At 40.8% G+C, this 17332-nt stretch overlaps 3 protein-coding genes and 1 non-coding gene across 5 annotated transcripts; 1 reads left to right on the top strand and 3 right to left on the bottom strand.

The window, feature by feature from the left end:
- Positions 1–991: 991 nt before the first annotated feature.
- Positions 992–1073, bottom strand: trnal-aag. The gene has a single exon. It is a non-coding gene; the product is annotated as a tRNA-Leu (tRNA).
- A 559-nt stretch (positions 1074–1632) lies between these two features.
- On the bottom strand, positions 1633–7054 carry aurkb (aurora kinase B). The gene is made up of 9 exons (XM_040119991.1): positions 6924–7054; positions 5952–5990; positions 5566–5647; positions 5440–5485; positions 5110–5298; positions 3996–4134; positions 3706–3854; positions 3397–3571; positions 1633–2187 (listed from the first exon to the last, which is right to left on the bottom strand). Exons 1-9 carry the CDS (start codon positions 6927–6929, stop codon positions 2014–2016), a joined length of 999 nt encoding a protein of 332 aa, XP_039975925.1. The 5' UTR covers positions 6930–7054; the 3' UTR covers positions 1633–2013.
- Positions 7055–8297: 1243 nt separating this feature from the next.
- LOC120785636 (F-box/LRR-repeat protein 12-like) lies at positions 8298–11186 on the bottom strand. 2 transcript variants are annotated; one of them, XM_040120508.1, is made up of 3 exons: positions 10988–11186; positions 10778–10853; positions 8298–9827 (listed from the first exon to the last, which is right to left on the bottom strand). In XM_040120508.1, the coding sequence occupies exons 1-3, from the start codon at positions 11086–11088 to the stop codon at positions 8784–8786; spliced, it is 1221 nt and encodes a 406-aa protein (XP_039976442.1). In that variant the 5' UTR covers positions 11089–11186; the 3' UTR covers positions 8298–8783. The 2 variants fall into 2 exon arrangements, with proteins under 2 accessions (XP_039976442.1, XP_039976443.1); XM_040120509.1 differs by having other exon boundaries at positions 8298–9602.
- Positions 11187–11295: 109 nt separating this feature from the next.
- Positions 11296–17047, top strand: cops6 (COP9 signalosome subunit 6). The gene is made up of 10 exons (XM_040120510.1): positions 11296–11455; positions 12969–13094; positions 13223–13354; positions 13703–13791; positions 14229–14291; positions 14392–14439; positions 14575–14689; positions 15677–15769; positions 16012–16112; positions 16539–17047. The coding sequence occupies exons 1-10, from the start codon at positions 11413–11415 to the stop codon at positions 16677–16679; spliced, it is 951 nt and encodes a 316-aa protein (XP_039976444.1). The 5' UTR covers positions 11296–11412; the 3' UTR covers positions 16680–17047.
- Positions 17048–17332: the final 285 nt, after the last annotated feature.

The following is a 17332-nucleotide window of genomic DNA, read 5'->3' as shown; positions in this document are numbered from 1 at the left end:
TGATGCTTAGTTAAAAATGAACCTACCTAACAGTAATTACAACTGAAATGAAAATGAATGGGCAACTCATTTGATAATAATGATCATTTTGAGGTTTGTGCATTGTGAGGGACTGGGTAATTGTTTTGGGCTTTTTTTACAATTTTCTGAATTTTCACGAACCAAACAGTCAATCAGTAAATCAAAAAATAATCACCAGATTAATCTATAAGCAAAATAATCATTCGTCGCAGTTTAATTTCTCTCCGTACTTGATATCTGCTGGGTAGGACAGGATCATTGACAGCGTGTGGGGCAGGATAAACGGCTTTTGCCGCATGGAACAACAAAATCACGTTGTGCTGTGTAGTTTTATTTATACAAAGATACAACGTAACTGTAACAGAAAGATACATATTCAGGGGCGAAAACAATATTCAAAATCTAACAGGCCCCAAAAAATAGTAGATTAAAGGCATGGAAAGCAAAAGGAAGCATTTTCGATGAGCGCTACTTGTAGCTGGCTTTAATTGCCACTTTATCATGAAGCGAAATTTTCCTGACGGCTATGTCACGTCTTTTCGCTGGAGCTGTCATAGAGAGGCGCCGGCTGAAACTCGGTGTCAACGTTACGGTCGTTTAGCGACCTCTAGCGCTTCAACGCCCCCCCCCCCCAAAAAAACGTCCACATTCGCCTGACACGATGCCAAGTTGTTCTGTGCAATTCCGTGTTTTCGACTAACTAAACGCCCGGTGACTAAACAGATAAAACCCCGATGGTGTTACGGACCGAATTAATATGAGGTACTGTCATTACTGGTCGCACGCGGTAACTGTTAACCTAACGTACCACATTTCTAAACACCCTGTGCTTTCCCGGTACGAGCGTGTTCGGTCGCTCGCTGTATGGCCTCGTCAGATTTTCACCGCCATGAAAAGTCACCTTTCGGCGAAAAGAGAGATGGCAGATCTTTGATACGGTTAAATACAAAAATTTAAATGTAAAAAGTAATGGCAGCGGTGGGATTCGAACCCACGCCCCCGAAGAGACTGGAGCCTTAATCCAGCGCCTTAGACCGCTCGGCCACGCTACCGTGAAGTACGATCACCGGCAAGTAGCTTCTCGAAGGCAAAATATTTAGCTAATGAAACAGGATTTTTTTCTGTAATCACTGCAGTCAATTGCAGGCTGTGACTTTGGGGGATACTCGTACATATTAGCTAGGTCACACCGTATGAAATACTTTCTTAATATACACCAAGTTCTCAGTTTATCGGGTACACCTTGCTAAAATCCTGCAATAGTCAGTTTTATGTTGAAACGAGATATTTAGTCTACCCTGATTGATTAAATAGGTTGGATAAAATATTAAAAACATGTCAGTGCAATTCCACGGCATCACAAACTGAAGTACAGCCTCCAATATGACCGCAAAGTTGAATCAGCACCTCTGTAAATATAACCTTTATAAACCTTTTTATATTAGACCACAGCAGTTTTTGTTAGGTAGTGACCTACTGTTTGGGTCTGCAATGCAGCCATATTCTTTACATAATAAAGTATTCAGACATCCACAAAACCTCATAATATTTATTAGAAATTTGAAGTACAGCTTGAGGAGGGGAAGGAAAAAAAAAAAAAAAAAAAAGCATGCTTTCCACCCCCTCCCTCAAAAACATCATCTTAAACCATTAGATAATATATTCAGCGTGAAATAGTCTAGTAGTAGTACTTTGGTGTCAACACCATCAGATACAGAAATCCAAAACAGCTTTGTCCATTTAAAAAAAAGTTTCAGAAAAGAAATTATAATAAAAACACAAACACCTCTAGGCAAAGTACAAGACATATATAATGACACCACACTGTACAACATAAAAGAGTGGGTATGCATGTATACTCATAAAATGTGCCAGAATAATGGCAGTTTAAAGCCCATGGCAGTGAAACCAAAACATGCTGACCCAGAGTCTCTTGTGGAGGACATAAACCCCCCCCCCTCGGAAGGAGGTAAGCAGGCTGGGCAGGTGGGCTCAGGATTTCTTGGCGGGATAGGTTGGGGGTAGGAGCCGGTGAGAGTTGCTGCGCACCCAAGGGTGGTCGATGACACTCTGTAGTGAGAGGCGATCGATAGGGCTGTGGCGAAGCAGCTTGGAGATGAGGTCCCGGGCACCGTCTGAAACGATCTTGGGGAACTTCAAATCCACCTGCAAATGGCAAGGTGACATTTATTCATTTAATCAACACACTGAGTACTGCCGTAAAAACTATGACAATCATTAAAACTTCAACTTACTTTCCTCAGAAAAATATTTCATGCTTGTTTACAAAGATGAGAGGCACAGTAGATACCTTATCTTTTTTAAATACCTATATATTGATTCTTTGAGTGATGCCTGATATATAAACACCCCAAAACGAATACAATAAATATTGCCCAGAACTGGCATTCCACTCGTGGTCTGGCATGGTGCAGGGCTCATGGATTGAAACTTAAAGTTTCCTGAAATCACTGAAGAGTAAATAAAAATAATAGTAAAAACAGCTAGTTTCCAAAAAATATTTTTCAAAGGATTCATTGATTATCCAATAATCATAGTTTCAGCTATGTTGTGCTCATCGCTCATCCATTGCCCAACATCTTCTGAATCAATTACTTTTATTTTGCACATCCAGAAGGAAAATTCAGGTTTATCAAAACTCAGCTCTTATTTTCGAGGTTTTGGCCACTACTTCTATCAGTTATGATAATGCTGTACTCAAAGTAATGGCTAAGATCTGAAAACACGGCAACAAAGCCACAGCAAAGTTTGTTGGGACACAAAAAAAAACAACAACAATAATGCGAGTGTTCAGATGCGTTTGAACAGGTTGCAAAAATCTCAACCTTTCAGCTCAATTAAAGCCCTTTATTTGGAGGTAAAACTGAATGTGAACGCACTTGGTAGTAATCCCCTGTAAACTGTGATGTGTTTACAAGAGTAATCTGTACAGAGGGCAACTGAGTATCATCCCCTTTAATTTTTTTCTGTTTTTTGTGTGTGTATTTTTTCGGACACCAGAACTTTGAAAATGGCAAGAGACCACAGAAGAGAGTGGAAGCAGAACGCATCCTCACCCCTCAGTAGCGTTACTCCTCAAACTCTCTAACCAAAATAAGCACCAGCATGCTTGGTGCTGATTCCGATTGGTTAAATAAATAAATAAATAAAATAAATAATAATGATGATATTTATTAAAAAAAAAAAAAAAAAAAAAAAAAAAAAAATCAAGAAAACCAAAAGGTTTCTCTCACATACTGCAGAAGGGAAGTGGCTTCTACCAGATGTTTTTTTTTCCAGATTTTACTTTGTAAAAGCAGAAAAAACAGTTCAGGTTTACCCAACTGATTGCTTTAGACAAAGAAAAACACCAACCTTCATAATTCTTTTGTATGTTTCTGAATGGCTGGCAGTTTCAAAAGGTGGGTTGCCAACTAGGCATTCGTAGCAGAGGACCCCAATGCACCACAGGTCCACCTTCTCACTGTGGGTGTGCCCCTCAATCATCTCTGGAGGGAGGTAGTCCAGTGTCCCACACATGGTGCGACGTCTGGGAATGTTTGAAACAAGAGGTGAGCAGGGAAGGCAGAGAAGCAGCAATAAGCAGACTTATGTGACAGCATAGAGCAGCAAGGAGCTGTTTCCAACAAGGCATGGTGTTGCGTTGACGCTGGGGTTCCTCACCTCAGAGAAGGCGCGTGAACAGACCAACCAAAGTCAGCAATTTTCAGCTCGCCGCGATAGCCCAGAAGCAGATTCTCTGGCTTGATGTCACGATGAATCACTTTCTTCTCATGGCAATACATTAGAGCATCAGATATCTCCTCCATGTACTGCAAATTCAAAGAGGTTAGCACTGAATTATAACGACAAAACAGGCAACATAAGATAATCAAGCCCAGTAGTTGAACTGCCTAGGATACAGTAAGGATTTGCAAATTACTCTCAATGAGCAAACTTGGTTCAAGTCTTACCGTGGCAGTACGCTGGTCATCAAATCTTCCACATCTCTGTAGCTCTTTGTACATTTCACCACGTGGGGCATACTCAAGCACTAAGAACACCCTGTTGCGGTCATGGAAATAGTTGTAGAAGCGCAGGATGTTTGGGTGCCTGAGGAGAAAATACAGTATATTTTGAGGTAGCCTGTTGTTGACCAGTATGTCCAAAACTAAGCGAAATACATTTAAAATTCAGTGTGGTCATAGCACAAGATCAAAGTCCCTTTTTGAGCAGGCTGTGTGAAGAAAAGTTGAATGAATGTATTGTTCTGGTATCCACCTAATCTATAACAGCAACAGTTACACCAATGAAAACATGACAATTTTATTGTTAATCTTGAGCCAACATTTCCAGTGCACTCATCTTGACAATGTCACAAAGACACCAGTTGTATTTCAGAGCTGCTTCATCAGTTACTCTGCTCAAACAGTACCCCCAGTATTTTGCGATAAACTGCAGTAAATGTTTATTAAAATACTAATGCTAATTCCTATTTTACGAGCACAGATAACCATAATATGAAATGCAGTTTTAGATGCATCTTGCAAAAATAATTCACATTAAAAAAAATTACACCAATTGTTTCAATTTGTAATTCACAGTAAACTTGTGAGGCATAAAATTAAATCACCATTTATCTGACACCCTTATCATTAGGTATATAAATGTGAGCAGTTGTTGAATTTACCTATAAAAAAGGCAGAAGATGATAACAAATGGCCGGCCAAGAAATGTTTTGCCCCGAATTAAGCCCCTCAAGTACTCTTTACTCCCTGGTTAGTTTGAGGAAAGGCTTGTTGATGGGTAAAGGAAGGTCTGACTTCTAAAAGAAAGGTAACTTTGTATGTAATTAGGTAGATTTACCATCATTAATCTATTTTGAAGATTTCTTATACAAAAATTGTGAGAAATTGACAAAACTGCAAAGTATCACAAAATAATTTGGGGATTTGTTTAATTGGTGTTAATTACTGTGATCATATGATCACAAACTCATGGAGACTGCTCGGGACACATAAAGGACATACAAGAACATACAGCATCTGTGAGCCAAACATAGCCCAAAATTTTTTTCAGGATACTAACTTGAGATGGGCCTGAATCTCAATCTCCCTCCTGAGTTGATGCTCCACACCCTCCTTCTCCATCTGTGACTTGAACAACACCTTCAGCGCCACGATGGCCTGAAGCTTCTTTACTCTTGCAAGGTAGACATTACCGAACTTGCCCTTCCCTAGTGGTCGACCAATGTCGAAGTCGTCGATGGAGATTTTCCTGTAGAAAGTGTAAAGACGGACATTCTCGTGTTAACCATACCAATGGTAGAGGCCATCACATGGATGCTTGAAAGTATGCATTAACATAGAAGTGGATGTCAACGCGCAACTGGAGAGGTAGTGTAGTGATAACACTTACTTTGAAGCTGAACTGGAGGATGAGCCAAAACATTCTCTCGCAGGGCCTAAAATTGACAATACAAATCAACACAGGCAGATTTCCTGAGGTTTGAATGGTGTCTGCAGGTGAGGCGGTATCGGTTACCTGTGATAGCGTTTTTGTCCGCCTCTGTTCGTGGCTTCACCTGAACACGCTGTGGGCCTGCCATCATGCTAGGGGTTGCAAACTGATATTGAGAAGCAAAAAACACAAAAATGCAGCTAGTAAGTGCCTTGTTGAGAATAAAGTTCAGTTGGTTAGCTCACTCTTGACACAGTTTTAAGGCAAAAAAACGTCATATATATTATATGAAGTTTAAGATATTTGGTTTACATAAATACTGATTTCCAAAATTTTCATACCACATCAGCAATTATGCTGAATCTGATATGCCTTTTTCTAGGTGTCAGTACAATTGTGATCACTGATGAAACATTGGCTAAACACAAGAGGGAAAATCTCGACATCTTTTTACAACTGTTACTACTTACCGGTCTTTGAAAACCTCTGGGCTCATAATTTTCCTTATTCTGTAAAGAAATAAATACACACAGCACACATTAACTTACAGTACATTTGAGTCACTGTGTCTCTCGTCATTCAGACTTATTTTTAGCTTAGAGTTATGTTATTTATTTTAGACAATGCCCAAGGTATATTTTGCAAGCAGGATGTTGACGACGCACACAATCTAACCATTTTCCATGTTTACTAGTGATTTTCACCTACATGCATCTGCAGTTGCTTCTAGTGTCAGGAAAAAGGAAGACAATTTGATCTTCTTTTTGATTTCCCACTTTCATCATATTTCCTACATTTTGGACGAAACACCTTTAAGCCCTGGACTGCATCAGACTGTAGGTGTGGTCCTTTTCGTCTGTTATTTCAGCATCTGTTCAGGTATCGGACTAGTTGGTCTGTGAAGTTGAACATTTATCTTTGTAATGTTAAAAGGTTCTATTACATTAACATAAGGTAATACAACCCGATTTATGTGTAATATAAAACATGATTTATCCCCACAGCAGCTTGATAATTAGGTTTTGGTTTAAGTGGCTCCTACAGATGCAGCAAACATCTTTAAATTGACGCGTTTCTGTAGTTAAACAATGAAAAGGGTTCAGTAACGTTAGGCCACTGTTGAGGTAACGCAGTTAAAACCTTTGCCTCGTGATTGGGGGCTATGCAGCGACTGAAACATTGACTGAAGATCCACACTATGGTTTTATCTAGTTTAAATAAAGCCCAGTCATGTTCGTCTTTGTCGTATATATTATTTGTTATCATTTTTAAATCAAGTTAACGAGACGTTGTGCTACATGTATGTTAGCCCAGTAGGGTAGCTGGCAAGCCTGACGTTAGTTACCTAGCTAAAATCTGCGATAACTGGGAGAAGCTGTTCGTTGTTCTCAATAGCTGACCAGTCCAATCTCGCTACCAAATAAAATAAAATACCTAATTACCTGCATCGTGATGGAGAAATGTAGTGTTAAATTCCCAGCGTGTAAAGCCCAGTCTTTACAGTTTTGAACTTCCTCGGCCGCCAACGTTTTCAAAAAGCCACCCTTCACGAATGTGATTGGTCAGCGTGCCTCACACAGACGTTTCCCATTGGTCGGACTTGCTGCGAGAGAACACGTCTGATTGGTGAACACCGACGCCACTCAGAAGTCGACCCGCCTTCCTTTACTCTTGATTTCATGTGGTGTTCACAGTCTTTTTAGTATATTGCAGTTGTTTTCTTTGTAAGCCCCACCAAATTAACTCAGTCCTATTGCCATTTACGTTTCCTTTATAAAACTGAGTGAACATGTTTATGCCCGTGATGTCGTCAACCACAAAGTCTCAGATAGGAGCTTCCCTACCATGACCCCCTTTGTCTCTGGTTCCCATTGACTGTGTTCTACAGACTCCTCTTCCTGACTACTATAATCACAAAAAACCTGGTGTTTCTTTGTATGATGTTTTAATTCGCACCATCTATTGCTGCAGTGAACAAAAAACGAAATCTATATCATTTATGGTCAAGATAAATCAATTAATCGTCTTTTCAACGTAAGGTCAAAAATAGTTTAAAAACATGCCCATACAAGAACATCCTTTAGTTGCAGATCATAGATGTGCGAACAAGATGATCTAAACTGCAGATTCATAACATTCTAACATTAAAAATTTCCCCATCCAGGATAACATGCTGGGTTTTTTTTCTGTTTGTTTCATGAAAAGTCAGTCCTTCGGTAAAAAAAAAGATCTTTGATGATGTTGATCATTAAAGAAGTTGATGATGAGAATGATGCAATTAAATTAAATTAAAAAAAAATACAAAAATAAATGATATATCAGAATTTATTTCTTAAAAATAAATTTATTCAAAACAGTTTCTCCTTTAAAATTTCAACCTTCTTTATCTGTTTTTAAATGACAAATCCTGTCAAGGAAGCACACCATGTTTTCCCTCCTTTACACAATCAACAAACATTTACAATTAACATTCTTATTTCATAATTTCTAAAAAGCATCTTGGGAAGAAAAAATTACAGGAAATTGGGACTTGATAAAATCGAATTCAATGTGGTATGCTGTTGTTGTGTAACAACAAAACCAAACACCTGCTTGTAACTGATAACTTCTCTGAATGTATACATTGTTGAAAAGGAGTTAAAGAACAGGAAACCGGTGGATCGCTGTCAGCAGTATGTTTCTGTTCTCTGCCTTTGCAGCTGCCACCTGCATTTGTCTTTACAGTTAAAAAAAAAAAAAAAAAAAAAAAAAAAAATATATATATATATATATATATATATCTATATATATATAATGTGTGTGTGTGTGTGTGTGTGTGCGTGCGTACAAGAATCATCTGTTACATCTAATTTAACTAGAAGTCAGAGATCTTGAGCTGAGACCTGGCATTCCTCTTCTGGCTGTTGAGCTATTGAAGCTGGCAGGTTCAAAAATATTCAGGGGGAAAACAGTCTCAAAAGCCTGTAAAAGAAGACAAGATGGACTATTTCCTTAAAGTTTGCACTGCTTTTTCCAGTATTTAGTATTACAGTTGTTTTGTCAGTAATCTTTTATTTTGTTGGCAAGATGGTCTGAAAATCTCATCGTTTGAAAACAAATATGCAGCACTCTGGAGCTGCCTCATATGAAATTATGATATCTTGTGAGCCAATGTGGGCTGGGCATACTTCTATGCATGACACAATAATAAAAACGTAAGTCAGCCATTATATCAATAAGGCCATATAAAATTACATATGCCTCTGTGAAAAAGAATTTCAACCATATTGGCCTCTTGTATTCAGCAGTAGTGGAGACATAATTTAGTCTGTATTAATCTGAACAGAGCAGTTGGTGAAAACTAGTGTGCAGGATGGTAGCAGGACAGCCAGAGAGCGACGCAGACTTGGAATAGGATCGTTCAAATCCAGAGTCTTGTTCTCATCATTGCTGCTATCTCCACCTGCAGCTTCCTCACTGTCCCGCTCTTCTTCACCAGCACCCTCCCCTTCCACCACTGGTGGACACTGCCGAGGCTGGAAGATCACATCCAAAAACTCCAGCTGGCGGAGTCCCCGGAGCATCCGGCAGCTCCGGACTATCTGCATCTCGCTGAGCGTGCAGGCCCACAGGCACAGACGCTTCAAGTCCTTCAGACGGCTGGCACAGAGCAGGCCTGGACCCACCTCTTTACCGCCCAGGCTGAGTTCCTCCAGTCCGAGCCATCCTGCCCCTAGCCCCAGGGAGGCCATCTGTAATTGGTAGCCCTGCCGCCCAGTGATGCCTATTTCCAGAAGCTTGAGCCTGGAAAGCCCTTCCAAACCAGAGATGCCATCTTTGGCAGCACAGCTCCTGAGCCCATTAGCTGTTATGCGAAAGTTGTCGCGCAGCTCCAGTCGACTGAGCCTCTCCCATGATGTCAGACTCTGCAGGTGCTGGTCCGTGAAAGAGGGAACATTGTTAAGGACTAATGTCTCAATAGGAATCCCTGATGGAGAGCTAAGCTTTTTTCCTTTCTGATCTTTCCTTTGTGGTTGAGAACCAACACTGGATGTGGCTTCTGCTCTTTCTTGGGCAGGTGTAGTAGGCAGTGTCTGGTTGAAAAAGCCATGGGGCAGCTCACAACCACAAAGCTCCAGCACCTGCAAAGACGGAGGTAGAAGCTGGCAATTGGGCAGGCTTCTCAGATCTGCATGCAGAAGATAGAGCTTACTCAGGCGAGGGCACTTTGTGGACAAAGCTTTGAGCCAAGACTCAGAGAGAAAGGTGCCCCCTCGGGCAGAGAGCAGCAAACCACGCAACCGTAGGCACCGTAGTCCACAACCCAGGTACTGACGCAGCAGGACCCAAAGTATGCGGGATGTCACCTTACACACAGACGACAATCCATGAATGTGTGTGTGTTGAGAATGGGGGATGGGAAGCAAAAGAGATTTTCTGTCAGTAATTGCACAGACACACACAACCCATATCTAATAGCGTTTAATTCAATAAAGGCTTATGGCAAGACAAACACTAAAGGTATTTAAAAACGCTCAAGAACACACAACAGAAAAATAAATATTTGCTAGAAAAAGATGCAAGTGCAATGTGGATAATGATGAGTGCCTAATGTTTTTCTTTCTGGATGTTTGTTTCAAGTCTGCGGTGCATAGTAACTAAATGTTCGCTTTAAGTGTTTAATCTGGACCCTGGAAATAGCAGACCGCCAACATGACCTGAGAGGCCATGAGGGTTCGGATGGTAAATGAAAGTCAGACGTATATTTAATGCAGGAGTACTTAAACTCTTTCATGCTACGACCCACTGGAAACCTATGCAGAATTGGAGTCATGTATTCAGTACCCTTCGTTTTTGTAAGGCCCTTTGTATTGTACATAATATGGTAATTTGATTGGATTGATCAGAACAAAAAATAGTCTATCTTACAGCTAATCAAACATTTTAATGGTTGTTCAGTTTTTTCTCACGTAAGTTTGCTAACTTTGTCTCAATAGCCTGGGGGAAAAAAACGACTGATTGCTACTTATGAATACGAAAAGTTTCTTTTTTTTTCTTTTTTCTTTTGAAGATGTGAGTGGAGACCTAAACCTGGTGGAAATTAAGGCTTGGACAAGTTTTTCTAAGTAATGGTTGGACATGAATCCTTATATTCTTTGATTGTTTATTTCAAAGATGGTCGCATGCAGACTTTGCCATTGATTTGATGTGACTGTCAAAGATTAGCCCGGCGGTCCTGATTACACCGAGATTCACCACAATGAATGAAAAGATGTATTAAAGGAGAAAGGGTAAAGCCACAAGGTCAGTAACTCACCCCTTTCCATGCAGTCAGATCGACAAGTCTCCACAGTCGCTGGTCTTTGACGAGGCGTTTCCATCTCGTACACACTCTAAAAACAACGTAAAATACAACAAATAACTTAACCCTGCGATTGGAGTCAGAACAAAGGCAAAGCTGGCAGAGTTATGTCACACAAGACGAGTAACTGGTAAAACACTGACAGCAAAGTTACATGTCTCTCACCTCCCAGCTCTGACGAGCTCTCGTACGCTCAGAAACGACAAAACATCAATTAAAATGTTTTCGGGAAAGTAGTCCAGGTTGCAGGTCTTAAATTCTTCCATTTTGTAAACAAAACTCTTTAAACCCTTGACACGGACTAATATCCCGACGCACACAGGTTGCGCCCAAATCAGCAATCCCCCGGAAACAGCTGCCTGTTGACTGTAGGACCTAGAGGTAATTTCCCGGTTATATCAAATATGCCTCTTTATGCGCAACACAGCGTGTCCCGATCAAAAGCAGTCCTACCTCCTGTGACCAACCGGTAAATTTGCGACAATAAGTATGCGGTAACACTTATTTTATAACACCCCGATCTGGGGACGTTGCCACCTAACGTTCGTTGGGTGAACAGTCCACTGCGCCTGCGCGGTTTACCGGACAAGATGGCGACCAGCAATGGTGGAGGAATGGAAGTTGATGGGGCAGGCAAGTATTTCCCACTTATTTCAAAATTTCTACCCGATATCAACATTAAACTGTGTGCAGATTGTGGTATGTGTTGTATATCCGCGTGATGAGTGGCCGTTAGAGATGACTTTGTGGTGTTAAAGATGGCAAGGAGCGGGCTGGCCGATATAAGCGGGTTAACGTAAAGTGAATCTGCTGTAAAATCTGTCAACAAATCCATCACTTTGGATGTTTGATCAGTTTGCCTCCCATCGCTTACTGCGGTTTTCATCGTCAATATAAACCTAAATCCATCAGCATATACAGGTTGGATGAAAAACTCTTATTACTTAGCTATAACAGCAACCCAATCTCAAAATAGGACTGGTGCTGGGTGCCCGCTGTATATGAGATGAACTCATATATCGGCCTATCTCCATCGCTTATGGTGTAAAGATCCCCCCCAGACATGTTTTAAGAGAATTGAAATACTCTGCTTTGAGTAATAACTGGCGTCTTGCAAGGTTTTCCCCTTAAAAAGCCATACTACTTTATTTAGAATGGTTAAATTTACATCTACTCCATCTCCCTCATTGAAAAATCCAGAATCTATGCCAAAATTGTTCATTTTAAAGGCTTATCTGAGCCACACGTCCTCCTCTAGACCATGGAGACCTGGAAGGAGGACAGGCTACACAAATACACATGAGGCAAACTCAGGCACACCGAACATGCGCACAAGGGGGATAGGGGAGGGAGAAAAGCAGAGGGTGAATCTCCAGGAGGACGAAGATCCAGATCCAAAAGATCTAGAATGAGGCAAGACACCCGGGGGGGTCCTAGCACGGCTGATGGTCCAGCACAGAGAGATGGAGTGAAAAGAGAGGACATGGTGAAGAAATGGAGAGGGAGAGGGATTTGATAAGGATCCTTTAAATTGAATCATTGAAGACCAAGATATGTACTCAGTGGGAAAATGAAAATAAACTTGTCAGTGCTCTGTGTTGGAAAAACTGGAATAGAAACAATGTTTCTAAATTACCTTGAACATATCTTTGGTAGTTCTCCACTATAACCTCTTTTTACTGATCAGCTCACATATATGGCAGTAGGATATATATATATGTAATAAGCTCATATCAGCCTGCTGGTTTATTTTCCTGACTCTGTTTTTCATTTATTTTTGTTACTAATGAATCTAATTACTGTATTTTTCCTAATGAACTAATTCATTGCCTATAAAATGGCACGCAATAGTAAAAAAAAATGGGCTTTACAAGTTCCCAGATCCCAAGATGACTTCCTCACATGTCTTGTTCTGTTCCACCAATAGTCCAAAATCCAAAGTTAATCAATTTGCAATTATATAAAAGAAAAAAAGAATCTCATATTTGAGAAGCTGGAGACAGCAGCTGTTTGGGAAATTTGTTTGATAAATGACAATCAATCAATTATAAAAAATGATGCCAAATAATCCATTAACTGACTGTTGTATTATTTTAGTTACTGTAGTGTTAAAGCCCCTCTTGTCTGTGTCTCCGTGTGACTGTAGCCAGTCCCAGTGTTATGGCCTCGGGGGTCACCGGGAGCGTTTCTGTGGCCTTACACCCCCTGGTTATCCTCAACATATCCGACCACTGGATACGCATCCGCTCACAGGAGGGACGGCCGATGCAGGGTATGTATGAGAATGCTCTGCGCGGTTCAGAGCGGTGCAAAGCTCATCTCACACTGTTCTGTAACTGAGTGTGATAAAACCGGTAATTGTGGCAGATGTTGGTCATTTTGGTTTTCTCTCCTGCCCAGTGATCGGAGCCCTGATCGGGAAGCAGGAGGGTCGGAACATCGAGGTGATGAACTCCTTTGAGTTGCTGTCTCACACCATAGATGAACGAGTGCATATTGACAAGGAGTATTACTATACCAAGGAAGAACAGTGTAAGTGGTGTGTATGTGTCAGGGACAAGAATACACTTCTGTTAGTGTGTTTACTTTCTTTTATGACTAATTTTTATAAAATGCAGTGCAGCCAGCGTGTTGGTCTCTTGTATGTTGGTGCCAAACCAGCATCTGTGAGATCAGTTCCTAAAATACATTTTCACAGATTAGCTTTTCTGGGTAACAAACCAAAATGCTTTTTAAAGAAGCGTCTGTGAGATATTGCTTCACCAAGAGACGGCAACATTAGATCCAGTTATTGATAAAAAAGTATCATGTAAAGGTGGTTAACATGCAAAGTCAGGTGCTTGCTGAAGTTTTTCTGTAATATTTCGTCTCATCTCTCAGTCAAACAGGTTTTTAAAGACATGGAGTTCTTGGGTTGGTACACCACAGGCGGGCCCCCCGACCAATCAGATATCCACATTCACAAGCAGGTAGGCAAATGGTTAAAGGGGCATTACGTCAAGTAAATGAAGAGGAATATCTTCTCAGATCCCCCGCATACTTAGTCGGTGGCAATTGGCAGCCGCGCACAGCCAGTTCAAAGCTCAAGCGAGGCTGTCCTGGTGCCGCAGGGACCCCGATTGGTCAGATAACAGTCAAAATAACAGAGCGGTGGCTTTTCTATTGCAGAGACAAACATATTTTGTTAATCATTTATTTTCATCCAGTACAGAAATTGTTTTAGTTGAATTCCAACACCATATCAGCGTAAAAACTACATGCCGTGCCAGCATTATATTACAAGTAGATGATGGAAACTTTTTTATTAAGTTGTGGGTAGTAAAAGAAAGATGATCTCATAATCTGATAGTTATTTCAACTTTTGAATGGTACCTTTTCTTACTGTTGTTTCCCTCTGCTCCTGCAGGTGTGTGAGATCATTGAGAGCCCTCTCTTCCTCAAGCTCAACCCAATGACCAAGCACACCGACGTGAGCTGCTCTGCATTTTCCCCTTCAAGAATGAGACAATAGCACGGTTATGTATTTAGAGCCAGCCGCCCTAAACAATGTGTCCTTTCTTTTCTTTCAGCTTCCTGTTAGCGTTTATGAATCTGTGATTGACATCATCAATGGCGAGGTACTGTTTACACCTAATATCATCTACATATTTTTTCCTGCGCAGTGACCTGCTTTTTCCTTGGAGAATAGTTTTGTCTGATATGGTTGGTTTTTTTTGTTTTTTTTGTTTTTTTCCCCCTCTTTCTTTCCTCAGGCTACCATGTTGTTTGCTGAGCTGACGTACACTCTGGCCACAGAGGAAGCAGAGAGAATCGGCGTCGACCACGTAGCTCGAATGACAGCCACTGGCACGGGGGAAAACTCAACAGGTTTGTCAACAGAATTATCATTATTGCTCTACAAGGTTAAAGACAGTGAGTGAGTTTACATGTACTCCAGTGTCCTCTTAGCTGTAAACCACTTTCACTTTTATTTAACAGTAACCCTTAGAAGCCCATATCTCAGCTCTTATCTCAGACTCATGATAAATCCAAATGACGTGAATATTCTATCTAGTACGAGCTAAGACACCGGTGGAGTTTCTTACAGTTAGGATCCATTCAATTTCAGTAGTGATGTTCTGAATATATTGTACTTTATATTTGTGAGTAGAATATGAAGAGGCTTTACATTTGAAATTAAAGAGTCAAAACAAGGATTTGGCCAAGCAGCAGTACAGTAGTCCAGGCTCTGGGCTGTATCTGTCTGTACCATCTTGTTTTCAAGAGTACTCAGTTAGATAAGCGGCTGCGCACAAAGGACTCATTTCTGTGGGCTCTTTTGAGTACAACTTTAAATTAATTTTCTTTCTGGAGGGACAGTGTGAGAGATTCTAGCGACTCTTACATATGAGGTCTGATTCTTCAGTGCATACTCAGTGAGTTTTCTGCCATATGGATATTAGGTAAACCTACACTAACTAAAACACCCCAAATCAATACTGATAACAGATAAAATACCAAAACTTCTGAAGTTAATGTGTCATAGGTGAAGGCGTCTTTTAAAACTGATCATTTTGAAGCATATTACAAGCTTTTTTGTTGCATGCAAATCATTCATTGGAATTACTGAGGTCTTGTGATTATTCAGTTCAAGTTTATTTGTAGAGCAGTCTCCTATAAAAGCAGTTCCAGTCTTCGAGGGGCAAACTTCAAATCTGGAGGCAGGCTGAGTGCGCCGTTGCCAGATTTTTTAATGAACTCTGGAAAATTTGATGGAAGCGGCTCTCCTGTGACCTAACTAAGATTAGATACTGTCGTTAAAAATGAATCCTGTCTGAAAAACTTTTCAACTCTGATATTTTCTGTCTCTGCTAGTTGCTGAACACCTCATAGCCCAGCACAGTGCGATAAAGATGCTCCACAGCCGGGTGAAGATCATTCTAGAGTACGTCAAAGCCGTGGAAGCAGGTGAGGGGTCTGACGGGGCCTTTTAATGAGGTTGTGAGAGCGAAGAATGTGAAAATAAGTCTGGAAAACAGCTGTTTTTAAATCAGATGTTTCCTTTCCTTTCACACCATTAAGGGAGGCCCCTCGAACACACCTCCATAATTACAAGCGCCTGTTTGATAGCGTCTTACATCGCTGCTTTAGTGTACTGTGCATTATAGGTTTTGCTTTTTCTCCCTCCCGTCTGTCTTCACGTACCGCAGGAGAAGTGCCATTTAACCATGAGATCCTTCGAGAAGCGAATGCCCTGTGCCACAGACTGCCGGTCCTGAGCACCACAAAATTCAAAACTGACTTCTACGATGTAAGCGAGCTCCGTTTGGCCCCACCTACAAGATTTAATGACTAGCCCTAATGGAGGGTGAAGTCTCCATTTAAATATCAGATGCTAAATGATAAAACTGGTGTTATTCTACATTTTTCTTATTGTCAACAGAGACCAAAACAAGCAATGCATTAGTCCCTTTCCCTGTGCGTGGCACTCAGCCCCAGTTCCTTTTATTCCTAGTGAAAATGTGAATCCTTGAAAACAAATAAATAGTTTCTGGATCCGAATCTGCACTTTAAAAAATTAACTCTCCTTAATTGCTTGTGTCAATATTAGTCAGCTCTCCGTAAAAATAAAAGCTTGAGATGGTGCGATTGCATTAGGGTCACCGTTTCTGATGAATCTCCATGTTGCACTGCCAAAAGAATGCTTTCTGTAACTGTGCCTCTGGTTTCCCTGCAGCAATGTAACGACGTGGGCCTCATGGCCTACTTAGGCACCATCACCAAGACCTGCAACAGTATGAACCAGTTCATCAACAAGTTTAACGTCCTGTACGACAGACAGGGCATCGGCCGGAGGATGAGAGGACTCTTCTTTTGAGCCGGTAGTTAGCCAAGGCAGAGACAAACAAGCACTGCAGTTTCTTTTTCTCTGTTTTGTCTTTGTTTTTTCTTTTGGTTGTTTTTTTTGTTGTTTTTTCTCGTTTTTGGTTTGTTTTTGTATTTTTGTTAGCTAAGACAAATTACTAAGCCAACAGTAGCTTTCCAAACCATTTTACCATTTTCAAACACAAGTGTATCGAAAAGCACTTCATCACACCAACCAGTAGGAGATACGTTCAGAATCGCTCAACTCTCTCTCGGGTATGCACAGAAATGAATCCACTGTACATTAACGTTATATTATTTTACCCTGTCTTTATTGTCTCATGTTTCTGTATGTAATAAATGATCTGCTGATTTTTTTTCCATGGGACTTTGACTCTTCTTTCTAAGCTTCAAGGAAGATAATAGTATAGACGTTATAGTAACTATACAGAACACACAGCTCGTAAAAATGTCAGACCTGCACTTTTAAATGAGCCTATGAAAGTCATTTAGGTGGCGAGTTGATATAGCTGCAGGTTTATTGTCAGGAGTGTTTTCACTTAGCTCATCTTTTGAAGTTGCGTTCCTGCTGTTCGATTGCCTTTGGAGGTTTTGGAAAGGCAGGCGTACGCGGCGGGAAAATGGGGGGCAGGGGGAGTTATGGCT

This window comes from Xiphias gladius, chromosome 23, assembly GCF_016859285.1.
Source record: "Xiphias gladius isolate SHS-SW01 ecotype Sanya breed wild chromosome 23, ASM1685928v1, whole genome shotgun sequence".
Lineage (NCBI taxonomy): Eukaryota > Metazoa > Chordata > Actinopteri > Istiophoriformes > Xiphiidae > Xiphias > Xiphias gladius.
Note: the sequence above shows the minus strand (reverse complement) of the source record. Positions and strands in the feature narration are given on the sequence as shown.